Consider the following 14,073-nt stretch of genomic DNA (forward strand, 5'->3'; position numbering starts at 1 on the left):
TTCTGACTGTGAATAAGCAGTAGGAACCATGGCGAAGCGCCGCTCGGGGGGACCGATGACAGTGCAACACCGGACGTGTGCTGGAGGTCGCCATGTGCGTGCTCGCTTCTGAAGTGCATTCAAACGACACTGCTGTCTTTCCAGCTCTGGGGAGATGGGTGAGGAAATCATAAATATAAGTTATACAAAAAATGTGTAAATATGCAATGTTTGACAGCAGATGTCTTAGAGGGCAATCTTGGTTCGTTTGTATAAAAATAGCAATTGGAGCCACCTCATCAGTTATTTTAATGATATGACGTATTTTACTGAAAATTCTGTATTTCTTTTCAAATTAAAAAATATGTGATTCCCACCCCCTTGTAAGTGATATATTTTAAGTCTGTGTCATATGTGGAAACAACAACAACAACGGCAAAAAAAACACAATCCAAGTTACATTTTCTGAGACAGTTTAGAACAAGCTATTAAATTAAATTCAGTGAAAGTGAATTTATTCAGATGTATACGTAGTTACCTCGTTATATCCAAAATACTTTTATAGTGGAAACACAGTCATCTTTTTCAAAAGCTCTGGAGCATCAACAATTGTATGCACAAAATGTTGTTTTGCATAACTGGACAAGGGCGTCTGCTAATCAATAAATAATAATAATATATCTATTTTTTCTCATCTTTCTGGTTTTATATTTTCAGTATTATGAATTTTGATTGTCTTAGGCATGATTTTTTCCTGGGTTTATTGTCCCACTTGTGTTTCAGGGTGTCCTGCAGAAGGGAACAATCTGAGTTGTTGTGATTGAAGGGTCCTACCATGCCATTTTCTGATTTTCTGGGCGCCCTGAAGGACAACCCCTATTTTGGGGCTGGGTTTGGGCTGGTGGGTGTGGGCACAGCACTTGCTGTAGCCAGGAAGGGGGCCCAACTGGGCATGATTGCCTTCCGTCGGCACTACATGATCACACTGGAGGTGCCCAGCAAGGACAAGAGCTACCAGTGGCTGCTGAGCTGGATCACCAAGCACGCCCACAGAACGCAGCACCTTAGTGTGGAGACCTCCTACATGCAGCACGAGAGCGGCCGTGTTCGCACACAGTTCGACTTCCTCCCCAGTCCAGGCAACCACCTAATATGGTGAGCAACACGTGACTTTTCTTTAGAGGAACTGCTAGCAGAAGTAAAATCAAATGGTCAAACAGAGATGCCTAATAAGTAAGCCTTACTGATCCCATAGTGCAGTCTGAGTCTTGGTTTCTTTTTATTCTTACCTCATGTCAGTAGCACATGAATGTTTCACTGGTTGTGCTACCTCAGTTTTTGATTCTTGAGCTTAATGCAGTGCCTGTAAGGTGTGCCACTTTCCCTGCAGGTATAAGACCAAGTGGATTCGAGTGGAAAGGACCAGAGAGAAGCAGATGATTGACCTCCACTCTGGCACTCCCTGGGAATCTGTCACCTTCACTGCCCTGGGAAGAGACCGCGAGGTGTTCTTTAGCATCTTGCAGGAAGGTGTTGTACAACCCCACACCTTTCTCTTCTTTTTAGATCCTACACACACAACCTCAGCCCCCTTCCTCTTATACCAATGAGTTAATATTCAGTCTTGATTATTTAGTGTATGTATACTTTCTCAGTTAAAATAAAACTTGAGTAATACTGTAATAAGGACTCCCAGGAAAGTTTAAACCGGTCCGGTTTTATCTACGGAAGCCTTTGACTAAGATTGAGAGTGAAAGAAAACAATACTATACAATGAATCCACAAAACCTGAACATAAAAATCATCTACCTTAAGTTTTAGAATAATGCAGGATATATTTATAGCTCACCACTGTGACTTACAATGAAAACTTCTGAATCTACCACACAGAAACACTAAGAATAATGCGATATGAATCACCTGTGTAATTCACCTTGAACACTGTACCATTTTAACCACTTAATCTGTTATTTTTCATGTCTTGTTTAGAACATAATTTATACTATAACCTCATGCACAATGCACTGAAGACCTCTCGCATAATCCACAGAGGAAAAATTAAGAAATGTTATATATATATTGCTCTGAAGAAGACGCTGGTAGTGTCGAAACGTTAACTACTCTTGTATGGAATGTATTAATTAAAATGGCAAGACCTGAAGGAGACATAAAACATATTAAAAGCTTGTATATGGTTCTTGTGGTACATTGTCCGGTATATCTCCCAGGTGCTTATGAAAATAACATATTTTCATGGCAGCAAGAGAGTTGGCTTTGAAGCAGCAGGAGGGCAGGACAGTGATGTACACGGCCATGGGTGCTGAGTGGCGTCCGTTCGGATTTCCACGGAGACGGAGACCCCTGAACTCGGTGGTGCTGGAGAAGGGCTTGTCTGAGAGGATTGTGGATGATGTGAAGGACTTTATTAGCAACCCCAAGTGGTACACTGACCGAGGTACAGCATCAACTGAGTGTCTCCTGAAGTGTCTTTATGGCTTTCATCACCCTTTATGAACTCATTAATCATGGATTACTGTATCTCCAGTGGTTGTCCCAGTACACCAGCCTAAATACCCTGGTTTCGTTTCCTTCCTTTGTTCAGGGATCCCTTACAGAAGGGGCTACCTGCTATATGGTCCTCCAGGATGTGGGAAGAGCAGCTTCATGTGAGTGGAGCATGAAATTAACACGAAAAGAAAAATATTTTTCTTAACCAGTGTTCATTTTGGCAGCTATTTTAGATTTTAGTTTTAGTCTTACTCTTTTGACTAAAATGCTTATCAGTTTTAGTCACATTTTAGTAATTTCATCTTTCATAAGTTTTAGTTAATATTAGTCGATGAAAACTCCTGTTTATTTTAGTCCATGTATTTGTTTTTACACATCATTATTACCATTATGCATTATGTCTGATGTAAGATGTTTACATCAATTAGTTGATGGATGCGGAACATAAACATATTGATTGACTTGCAATCAAGTCACAAACAGCTATTGTAAACTTCATGGTCACAAGTCTCTCTTGAAAATGTGTGTAATAAAAATAGTTACAAGAACAGTATGGAAGCATATAGTGCACTCAAATGTAAATGTAATCCCACAGTTGCATTTTCATTTTCCATTTATGCACACATTATTTAGGTCAAAATGCAAATACAATCATCCCATTTGTATTTTTATATTCCAGTACACACATTCGTGTAAATTAACATTTCAAATGGCTTTTGCATTAACATTTCATTTTCAAAGACTTCCCCCGCTGATGCACAAAATATTGGATGTTTAAAGTGATATTAAAAGCAAAAGCATATTGTTAAGCCCTACTGTAGCCAAGTGTGAATTGTGTTTACTGTACTTATAAATTAACCAGTTAGAGCCTAACTTTACTAATTACCAGCCCCATACAAAAGAACAGGCGTTTAACTTCACACAATCTGTATCAACTTTGCATTAAGCCCAATACAGTAAACCACATCAAGCACATTCAACGTTTAGCAAAACACATGCTTGGGTACAATCGGGTCTCATTCTATTGTGCCAATTTCTGTGTTTCTGTGCAGAGCTGCAGAATCCCACTAATCCCATTGGTGATATACTGCGCTAAACGAATGACTGAGTCAAGGCATGCATGATTATCATTGGACCATGAAACCGCTCCCTGACTGGCCGCCTTGCAAAATACTGCAATTTATGTCCATTAGTCTTGTGTTGAATTTTGATTTCATCACATTTTAGTCAGCTACAATTAGAAGGCATTTCTTTTTAGTTATATTTTTTTTCCACAGTATTTTGTCTCATTATCATCATAGTTATTGTCGCTGAAAATAGGTCGTTGATTCATATTTTTCGTCATAGTTTTCTTTGTTGAAATGAACACTGTTATGGACTATGCTGAGGGGAAACTGTATTTACCTGTATGAGGGAATTAAACTACCTTCATCCATTAAGTTGCTTAAATTTCCTTGGTGGAATTAAGTCTGTCAACCTGTCTGTCCAGTTGTGTTTGGAAAGGCCGCTGGTCCTACAGTAATGCTGTGTCGATGAATTTCAGCACAGCGCTGGCGGGCGAGATGGAGTACAGCATTTGTCTGCTGAGCTTGAGTGACCGCAGCCTGTCTGATGACCGGCTCAACCACCTGTTGAGCGCTGCCCCGCAGCAAAGCATCATCCTGCTGGAGGACGTGGACGCTGCCTTCACCAGCCGGGACCTGGCAGCTGAGAGTACGGCACGGCGCTGGGGGGGAGGGGCTTTTGTGCTTCACTTGTATCTGGTGGCCCTAGCAAGTTTAGAGCACTGGTAAAATATGCAAATAAGATCATGTGCACAAACTACATTAATCAAGAGAAGCAGGGTGTATTGATCTCAGTTCAGCATTCTTACAAACGTTTGCATTCAGGTGTGCAAGTTGTGAGGTTGTAATGCGCTGACTGGCGTTTGTTTATTCTACACAGACCCACTGACCTATCAAGGAATGGGAAGACTGACCTTCAGCGGTCTCCTAAATGCACTGGATGGAGTTGCTTCCTCTGAGGCTAGAATTGTGTTCATGACAACCAACTACATTGACAGGTACAGGGCAAAAACTCCCAGCACTGGAGCTTGTTATATTAAGATCGAGGGTATTTTTTATTCACAGTTAACTATTCCCAAGGTGCAGCTGTATGTTGAACTTTTGGTCACACAGGATAAAACTGCTGAAGTAAAACTCATCAGAAGTTATATAGTTGCTATTGTAAACAGTGTGTCATGTGATCAGTTCATGTGTTCTATGTTGTCTCAGGCTGGACCCTGCTCTGATCCGTCCTGGCCGTGTGGACCTGAAGCAATACGTGGGGCCCTGTTCACACTGGCAGCTCACCCAGATGTTCCAGAGGTTCTACCCCAATGAGCCCGTGGAAGAAAGCGAACAGTTTGCAGAACTGGCGTTGGCTGTCTCTCAGAATCTCAGTGCTGCCCAGGTACAGGGACACTTCATGATGCACAAGCTCGATCCCAGAGGCTCCCTAAAGAATATAGCAGACATCATACACTGAAGGACAATGGAAAAAGGAATGACAGCCTGCAGCTCTTTTGAAATAAATCGGTAATAAAACTAGCCCAGAAGCCATGCTCTGGATTTTTGATCAGGGTTAATTTATTGAGCAGATGTTGTTTCAGACTACAAATCTGTATTGAGATGTGCATTTGTGCAGCTACTTTAATTCTTTGGAACTGAACATGTAGTAGGAATGTGCTTCCTAAGTCACCTGGGTTTGTGATTGTACCATCTGTATTATAATAAATATTGTACCTAAAATGACTGCAAGAATACAGATGGAATCATATTCGTTTGGAAGAGATCTGTGTGGTATTTATATTTTCAATCAAACTTAATCAGATAACACTGGGAGTGTAAAATGGATGTTTAAAAGTTGAATCTGTTGTACCATGTGTGGTGAGAAGAGTGTCTTACACAATTAAATCTTTCTTTTCAGTGTCCCCAACAACAACAAAAACCCATTTAGAACTGTGCAGGAATGTGTAGACGTCTTACAACCAATAGCACCCTAAAGTGACTTTTCATCAATTTGATACATATATGTTTACTTAAATATAGAACTTAAATCCCACTGGCTTTCATTTGCCATTATTACTCCTGAATCTATATTATTGTGCATCATATATGTTATTGTATAATATAATTGTGCTATTTTTGTAAGCATAAGTCATGTTTTGTGTTACTTGGTTGAATATGAGTCACATTTCATGCAAAAGCTTGACATATCGCACATAAACTTTAATGTACTGTCTTTGTATCATTTAGAGCATTCTTGTGCAACCATAAGACCACCATAAAGTTAAACGTTTTTTTCGTTTTTACTGTAAGTAATTTTTAATTGAAATGTGAGGGAACTCGGTTAATGTGTAATTTGTTTTATATTGTTTTCCAAATGTGTGGCAAAACCAATTTTTCACAATAATAATCGATAGTGCAGCTATGTCCATGGTGTGTAATTGTAATGTGATTGACATGCTAAAGCACAGCTTTTTAAAATAGTTTCGTGAGGGCACAGTATATATTTTTGATTCTGTTGCCTGGTACTTTGTGTAACCTTTCCTTTTGTGTAACATAACCTTTCTTCTGCAACTTGAATGAAGTTCACGTGACACCATTGAATCCCATTATGTAATAACACACCATGCTACTGGTGTAATATCTGGACAAACAGGTTTGAGATTAGTACAAAATTGTTTAGCTTCAATGTAATCTGTATAGAACATCTGTGTAGGTTTCAAGGAGCACATTTTTCTCCCTTTCTCACAGAAAGGTTTTTGTGTGTATAATGTTAATTGGATACTGCAGAAAACATGTCATAGATTTTCTATCAGGAGTTAAATATAGGGAATCCACTACATTTCAAATATATTTCACGTATTTAAAATACACTTTACAAGGGCTATATATAGTACTGTGCTGGAGTAAAATGAGTTCCAGCAAAACAAAAAGGTTCACTATTATATAAGAAATCCATGTGACAATACATAATAGTGCTAGTATTTCAATTCTTTCTCAATGGGAACAATGTCGCCTTGTTGAGAATTTGCCATGGCTGAGTGATGTATTTGTAATAAGCTTGTTTGAACAGTGTAGTTGGCAAATCCATTTTTCTCATAAAGGGATTTTAATGGGTTTATGGCGGATGTTTGTGAGGAGCACCTTTAAAAAAAATTGGACGTAGTTTGAATGCTGAAAACACTTCTTATTCTATGGCTCTTAAACTTAATTGGTGTTACTATTTCAAAGTATAGCCAACAGTTAAACAAAAGCAAGCAAATTTTGAATTATAAGTGGACTTTGAACTGTCAGTCTTAAAGCAGGAGTAATGGGTTAAGTTTTTTTCCCTGGTAACCCAGTCCCTCCCCTCTGGCTTGTGAAATTAAAACCTTCTGTATAAGCAAGCTGTTGTGCACTCCAGTCATGGCTTTGTCTCGGGCTTGGTGTTCTCTCCACAGGGGGCCTCGGGCCCAGTACAGGTTTGTGTTGTCAGCTCGCAGCCTGGCACACAGAAGTGAAGATGACTGCTCTGCCTCTGTGCCAGTCTGCGGTTACCAAGGAAAGATCAAGTCAGGAGATGACCTGCCAGAGACAACCACTCTGAAGACCGTGTACCGCATGTTGTTTAAAGGATATCTGAATCGACTACACGAGTTGCAGGTAACAGGGAAGGGCAAGGGCTTTTTTAATTCAGCGTTTATCAGCTAAAAAAAGTATTTGCTTAATTTAATCCATAACGATCTTTATGTCATCAAAATAATCTTCAAATTTAAATACATAAATTCATTATTTTAAAGTAAATCATAAGACTAACTTGTGCAGAATCAACTATGTTTGATGTGATTACATAGGCAATGCAGGGCACTTAAAATTATTCTTCAGGACTAACTAATAATTCACTTGAAGTAAAAGAATTACATGGAGGCATTTCTTTTTTGGTAATTCTGACATCTGGACAATGTGCTGAGGTGCAGTTTACAGATTGCATAATCTACACTGCTTACTGGGATTACTGCCCTGCCTCAGATTTCAGAATTACTTCCCGGGTTATTGTTTGATTCTTCTGTTTTTAAAATGGGCGATTTATAGCTGTATTCTTTAAAACACAAGATCCTTTGCTGGAGTTTCATGATGGAGTTTAAAAATATCACTATTCAAATATTTGAACAGATATTGCATGTGGTCCACCCCCTTCCTCAAAAAGCTAGATTCTAAATTTAAAACATGTAGGTTCTCCTCAAATGTACCTATTTTGGCAATTGTGCCCAATAGACACCGCTGAGTGCCCTGCTCCACACAGCGTCACTAGCAGAGCAACAAACCCGCAACAGCAAAAGACTGATCCCGGGCGTGGGGGATTTATACAGTCTTCTGCCTTCAGAGAGCAATTACATCACTGTAACAAGCTCATACACTATATGAGCCCTGTTACATCTATCAGGCATAAAAGCTAACTGTGTCTGAAGGGGTTAAACTGGAAGAATACAGCACTTTAATAATATATCTGTGTGCTGTAATGTAAACATATTCTCAACTTATAAATGCCATGCAAGGATTACACCTATGCTTTCTGTGCTGTTGGCAAGAATCCAAGTATACCAAGGTGTTATTTTTCTTTTTTTTTTTTTTTTTTAAATTGACCACCCTAGGTTTATGATAAGAAGCTGTATGGTCCTATATATAAGGCCTCTATGGGTTACTTTAGCACTGTGAACCTCAACACAGTGCAACTGGTGGAGGAGCTTCTGAGAAAGGATGAGAAGTATCCTAGCCGAGGAGACATGACCCTCTGGACCGATCATCGGGACCTCAGAGGGGTTGGTTATGGGCCCTTCACAGAGTAAGTTCAACCTTTTTCACTGTTCTTCACATTTTAAATACTCTTGTTCATTTTGTAGATAAGGCAGGCAAGTTGTGGTGGAGGCCAATGGTCAGTATAAATAACACAAACTAGTCTTGAATATCTTCTAAATGTCACATAGTTTGTTATGGGTAAGTAGGAGTGATGTTTTTAAAATGCTAACAGCTAAAATATCAAGTTGTTGCCAGTTTTGAGCTTGGGAGTTTTCAGTCAGTTTCCAGATCAGCTGGCCTATTGAAAAGGCTAGGTTTGAACTTGTGGTTGGATAGTGGATAGATAATCTGGGTTGTGTCCAGGAGTGACTGAACAATGTGTTCCCCCAGAGAAGGGGAGAAGTGGTACCAGCTGCGTGCCATCCTCAACAAGCGCATGCTGCACCCAAAAGACTCAGTGCAGTACGAAGCGGTGATCAACGAAGTAATCTCAGACTTTATCAAAAGAATTCTCTACTTACGCCAGACCAGCCCAACAGGAGACATGGTGCACAATCTCTCAAATGAGCTCTACAGGTTCTCTCTGGAAGGTACTGTACAGTTCATTCACAATACCCAGTCCTAGTGTTGAAAATATGAAAAGGGGGCAGACTTAACTGTAGATTTGGTGTCATGCAAATTAGAAGACTTCTTGAACCCTAGGAAGAAAGACCCAATTTGGGAACAATGGGAAACACTAAATCCTTATTCTGGGCTGTGATTCCTTCCCTGTGAAAGACTACAAATATGATTTTTTAAGATAATCTGTGCAGAAGATTCTTGGTGCTCCATGGCTTTGAGAGTCAGAAAGTCTGATCTTGCCCACTCCGGTGTTTGGAACAGGCATCTCCTCCATCCTGTTTGAGTCGCGGATTGGCTGTCTCGAGAAGGACATCCCGCTGGAGACCCAGCACTTCATTGACTCCATTGGCAGGATGTTCTCTTACAGTATGCTAGTGGCGCTCGTACCCAAGTGGACTCGCAACATCCTGCCGTTCTGGAAGAAGTACATTGCCGGCTGGGATGGCATCTTTGACTTTGGTAACTGATAAATAAGTATTTTATTTCTCAAATTAACTCTGCTATACACTTGTACATCCTTTATTTTCTTTTAGGGTAAAAGAATGAAAACTGTTCATAAGGGGATTTATCTTCTGCAGTAATTAATTAATTAAGCTAACTTGTCATTTGTTTTTTAGTTTAGTTTTTTTTGTGGGTGTGTTTTATTAATCGAGATCAAATTTCAATATATAGTATAGTGCATGGAGTTTTTATTTGAATTTTCCAGCCGAAAAGCTGATTGACAAGAAGATGGAGGACATTGAGAGCCGGCTGCAGCGTGGTGAGACGGTTGAGGGGGAGTATCTTACATACCTGCTCTCTAGCAACACGCTGACCAATAAGGAAGTGTATGGCAGCATCACAGAACTCTTATTGGCTGGTGTGGATACGGTAAATACCCAGCTGAGAATGCAGCTGAACTGCATGTATTGGTTTTCCCGATCATTGCAAAATATGTCATTATAGTATCAACAGCGAAGAAATTCAAGGAAATCAGTAGTTCAACGCACTTATTTATTCAAATTTTTGCACATATCTATGCATGTCTGACTCCATGAGTAGGTTTCACAGACCTCCCCAAATATTGCTCAGTTTAGGCTGACTGCCAGATAGCTTGGTCAAACTGACCCACCAATGTACCAGTCAGTAGCCACCAATAATAAAACCTCAATTTCATAGAAATGTTTCCTTCTTCCAGACTTCCAACACTATGATGTGGACCCTGTACAAGCTCTCTAAAGCCCCAGAAATCCAGGACACCCTGTACCGGGAGGTGGCAGGCTGTCTCTCTGGGAAGGGCATCCCAGATGCAAAAGACATCATGAACATGCCTTTCCTCAGGGCTGTCGTTAAGGAGACACTGAGGTAAGTAGCCCAGTAACTGCTCTGTAACCTAATTGGAGTTCATTTGAAACAATACAGCTTATTGATTTAAAATAGCAATCAAAATAATAATTTCTGTAAGCCAGCAGGATGATACATTTCTACGTTTCTGTGTTATTTTGAAGGAGAAATCCTGTCAGCACACTGGATATGGAAAAAGACCAACATCAGCAAAAAATCACCCTTATCATCACATTTTATTTGTTTATGGAATCAGGTCTTAAAGTGCATAACGTGCTCATGTGAATTTAAATCCTTAAAACAAATTCACATGAGCAATTTATGCACTTTAAGACCTGATAATTCCATAAAGAAATACATATAAATAAAAGTGTGTAGAAAGGATCTCTCCTTTCTAATACAATTTTCTACCATGAGAATCTGTGTTTCACTGGAATAAACAATTTTAAATGTGTCTTTGTCAGTCACTATTCAGCTGTTTTTCTCAAACACATTATTCCATTCGCAAGACAGGAGATTCTCATTTCACTCTAATTTCTACTCCTAATTGAGTGAATGTTGTTTTTGTCCCCATTACACAGGGAGAGGTGTTCATGTTAAATGTTGAAATAACGGGTCTGTGGAAATTGCATTTGGTCTGTTACTGTTAGATAACCGTTTTGGCAGTTCTACAGTAGCAATCTCCTCTCTTGTGCAAGGCAGGATGTATCCAGTTGTACCTATTAATGCTCGAGTCCTTACAGAGAAGGATGTGGTGATTGGGGGCTATTCTTTCTCTAAGAATGTAAGTAGACCATTGTTTTTCAACAGCAGATACACTTTTACAGCTGTGATTTAGACCATAAGTGGCTGCTTAGATAATTTCCTTGCAGAAACCTATGGCAGTATAGTTACACACCAAATACCTGTGATCCTTCCAAAAGTCCATGTATACATGTCTTCTAACCACACGCTGTTTTCATATATTAATAATACTATATTATATACACTATAAGGGTTTTCCATGAAAATCACAAAGCAATTTCCAGAACAAAAAAAACAGAAAATGCATAAATCAAAACGTACATATACATAAACATACAGTGTACACATCGTGCAAATATACTTTTAAAATAATAAATCTTCATTAACCATTTCAACATTCTGAATTCCTTTAAACGCAATGTAATTTTTTAACTAAACATCAAGGATTTCTGGTTCTAAATTCTGGTTAACTAGTTTTCACTGTTTCACTGTTGAATGTAAAAACTCACTCATTTCAACTGTGTTGTTCTGATATCTTCCTAGACAACATTTGTGCTGTGCAACTACGTGATTGGTCAGGATGAAACCATTTTCCCAGAACCCCAGAAATTCAAACCAGAGCGCTGGCTGAGAGATGGCAGGGCCAGGCCCAACCCTTTCGGCTCCATTCCCTTTGGGTTCGGGGTGCGAGGATGCGTTGGCCGCCGGATCGCTGAGCTAGAGATGCATCTCGCTTTGGCACGGGTGAGAGGAGGCTGCTAGACACAGTTCAGCTGCTATCTCACGCCTGGGAACAGAGATAGTTCATGATTAATAAATCAAAGAGCGTCACTGAGACAAAACTTTGGATGTTTTGATTAGTTTCAGATGCTTTCTTAGGTTTATCTGTCTTAAAGTTATTAAAGGTCAGCTGAATAGTATTTCAAAAAGCACTACCTAAAAAGCAATATATTTTTAGTTGGGTAGCGTTACGAACAGTTGATGTATTTTATCACGCTCTTGAGCGCTACATTTAATGATTAGTAAATAAGGAAAAAGTCCATATTGGATTATTTGTGACACAAGTAGATTACGTATACACTTCTATGTGGTTGAGAGAGAGAGAGAGAGAGAGAGAGAGAGAGAGAGAGAGAGAGAGAGAGAGAGAGAGAGTTACAGGGAGGCAGGTTTAAAATGCTCCAATTGATATGATCGCATTTCAAAATGACTAGTTAACACCCTTGGAAGTGGGAAGGGTATGAGAACCAAATGGTTTCAACCACACTGGCATTGATTTCAAATATCCCTTGGGGTTTTTATTGAAACCATTATCTTATGGTCTTTAACTAGATAAATTAGATAATATTTTGCATTGCTACATCTTTTTCCTACAGATTATCAACCTGTTTGAAGTAAGACCAGACCCCAAGATGGGAGAAGTCCAAGCCCACAACCGATCGGTCCTTGTGGCGGACAGGCCGGTCAATTTACACTTCGTGGAACGAAAGGGCAGCCCTGCTCAGTGAATGGGACACAGTCCGAGGTTGCCAAATAACTGCCTGAAGACGCCACTTCCCAGTCTGCAAACTGAGCCCGAAAGATTTTAAGACCATAATCGTGACTTGATATATATATATACACTCACCTAAAGGATTATTAGGAACACCATACTAATACTGTGTTTGACCCCCTTTCGCCTTCAGAACTGCCTTAATTCTACGTGGCATTGATTCAACAAGGTGCTGAAAGCATTCTTTAGAAATGTTGGCCATATTGATAGGATAGCATCTTGCAGTTGATGGAGATTTGTGGGATGCACATCCAGGGCACGAAGCTCCCGTTCCACCACATCCCAAAGATGCTCTATTGGGTTGAGATCTGGTGACTGTGGGGGCCAGTTTAGTACAGTGAACTCATTGTCATGTTCAAGAAACCAAGTTGAAATGATTCGACCTTTGTGACATGGTGCATTATCCTGCTGGAAGTAGCCATCAGAGGATGGGTACATGGTGGTCATAAAGGGATGGACATGGTCAGAAACAATGCTCAGGTAGGCCGTGGCATTTAAACGATGCCCAATTGGCACTAAGGGGCCTAAAGTGTGCCAAGAAAACATCCCCCACACCATTACACCACCACCACCAGCCTGCACAGTGGTAACAAGGCATGATGGATCCATGTTCTCATTCTGTTTACGCCAAATTCTGACTCTACCATCTGAATGTCTCAACAGAAATCGAGACTCATCAGACCAGGCAACATTTTTCCAGTCTTCAACTGTCCAATTTTGGTGAGCTTGTGCAAATTGTAGCCTCTTTTTCCTATTTGTAGTGGAGATGAGTGGTACCCGGTGGGGTCTTCTGCTGTTGTAGCCCATCCGCCTCAAGGTTGTACGTGTTGTGGCTTCACAAATGCTTTGCTGCATACCTCGGTTGTAACGAGTGGTTATTTCGGTCAAAGTTGCTCTTCTATCAGCTTGAATCAGTCGGCCCATTCTCCTCTGACCTCGAGCATCAACAAGGCATTTTCTCCCACAGGACTGCCGCATACTGGATGTTTTTCCCTTTTCACACCATTCTTTGTAAACCCTAGAAATGGTTGTGCGTGAAAATCCCAGTAACTGAGCAGATTGTGAAATACTCAGACCGGCCCGTCTGGCACCACAACCATGCCACGCTCAAAATTGCTTAAATCACCTTTCTTTCCCATTCAGACATTCAGTTTGGAGTTCAGGAGATTGTCTTGACCAGGACCACACCCCTAAATGCATTGAAGCAACTGCCATGTGATTGGTTGGTTAGATAATTGCATTAATGAGAAATTGAACAGGTGTTCCTAATAATCCTTTAGGTGAGTGTATATATATTGATTCGTATTAAGAATGTTTTTTAAATTTGGTTAATCATTATTATGCTACCTACTCATTTTATATTGTTTCCTTCATTCTTCTGTGTGTTTTTAACCTGTGTTTTTATTGAATTATGTATCAAGTTTATAGACACCCTGGGACTACTTATTTAATTAAATAAACGCTTATAATCCAAAATACTTTTAACTTCAAACTCCTCATTCTTAACTGTGAAGCAGTGTCTCCGCT

General features: G+C 39.9%; 2 protein-coding genes across 3 annotated transcripts; both read left to right on the top strand.

Moving 5' to 3' along the window:
* The first annotated feature begins 10 nt into the window (after positions 1–10).
* bcs1l (BCS1 ubiquinol-cytochrome c reductase complex chaperone) lies at positions 11–5,280 on the top strand. Of its 2 annotated transcripts, none has more exons than XM_066687263.1 (8): positions 11–158; positions 763–1,134; positions 1,370–1,509; positions 2,240–2,434; positions 2,582–2,645; positions 4,031–4,200; positions 4,432–4,549; positions 4,761–5,280. In XM_066687263.1, exons 2-8 carry the CDS (start codon positions 815–817, stop codon positions 5,011–5,013), a joined length of 1,260 nt encoding a protein of 419 aa, XP_066543360.1. In that variant the 5' UTR covers positions 11–158; positions 763–814; the 3' UTR covers positions 5,014–5,280. The 2 variants fall into 2 exon arrangements, with proteins under 2 accessions (XP_066543360.1, XP_066543361.1); XM_066687264.1 differs by having other exon boundaries at positions 775–1,134.
* Positions 5,281–5,957: 677 nt separating this feature from the next.
* Positions 5,958–14,024, top strand: LOC136711192 (sterol 26-hydroxylase, mitochondrial). Its single transcript, XM_066687259.1, has 9 exons — positions 5,958–7,175; positions 8,165–8,355; positions 8,700–8,899; positions 9,192–9,389; positions 9,637–9,800; positions 10,108–10,274; positions 10,956–11,037; positions 11,541–11,741; positions 12,371–14,024. Exons 1-9 carry the CDS (start codon positions 6,939–6,941, stop codon positions 12,500–12,502), a joined length of 1,572 nt encoding a protein of 523 aa, XP_066543356.1. The 5' UTR covers positions 5,958–6,938; the 3' UTR covers positions 12,503–14,024.
* The last annotated feature ends 49 nt before the right edge of the window (positions 14,025–14,073 follow it).

The sequence above is a fragment of the Amia ocellicauda genome, chromosome 16 (assembly GCF_036373705.1).
Source record: "Amia ocellicauda isolate fAmiCal2 chromosome 16, fAmiCal2.hap1, whole genome shotgun sequence".
NCBI lineage: Eukaryota > Metazoa > Chordata > Actinopteri > Amiiformes > Amiidae > Amia > Amia ocellicauda.

Coding starts and splice junctions, on each gene's coding strand:
- bcs1l (XM_066687263.1), top strand. CDS start 815: ATGCCATTTTCTGATTTTCTGGGCGCCCTGAAGGACAACCCCTATTTT. Junction 1,135..1,369: donor CCAGGCAACCACCTAATATG/GTGAGCAACACG, acceptor CTTTCCCTGCAG/GTATAAGACCAAGTGGATTC. Junction 4,550..4,760: donor ACAACCAACTACATTGACAG/GTACAGGGCAAA, acceptor ATGTTGTCTCAG/GCTGGACCCTGCTCTGATCC.
- LOC136711192 (XM_066687259.1), top strand. CDS start 6,939: ATGGCTTTGTCTCGGGCTTGGTGTTCTCTCCACAGGGGGCCTCGGGCC. Junction 7,176..8,164: donor ATCGACTACACGAGTTGCAG/GTAACAGGGAAG, acceptor TGACCACCCTAG/GTTTATGATAAGAAGCTGTA. Junction 9,390..9,636: donor GGATGGCATCTTTGACTTTG/GTAACTGATAAA, acceptor TGAATTTTCCAG/CCGAAAAGCTGATTGACAAG.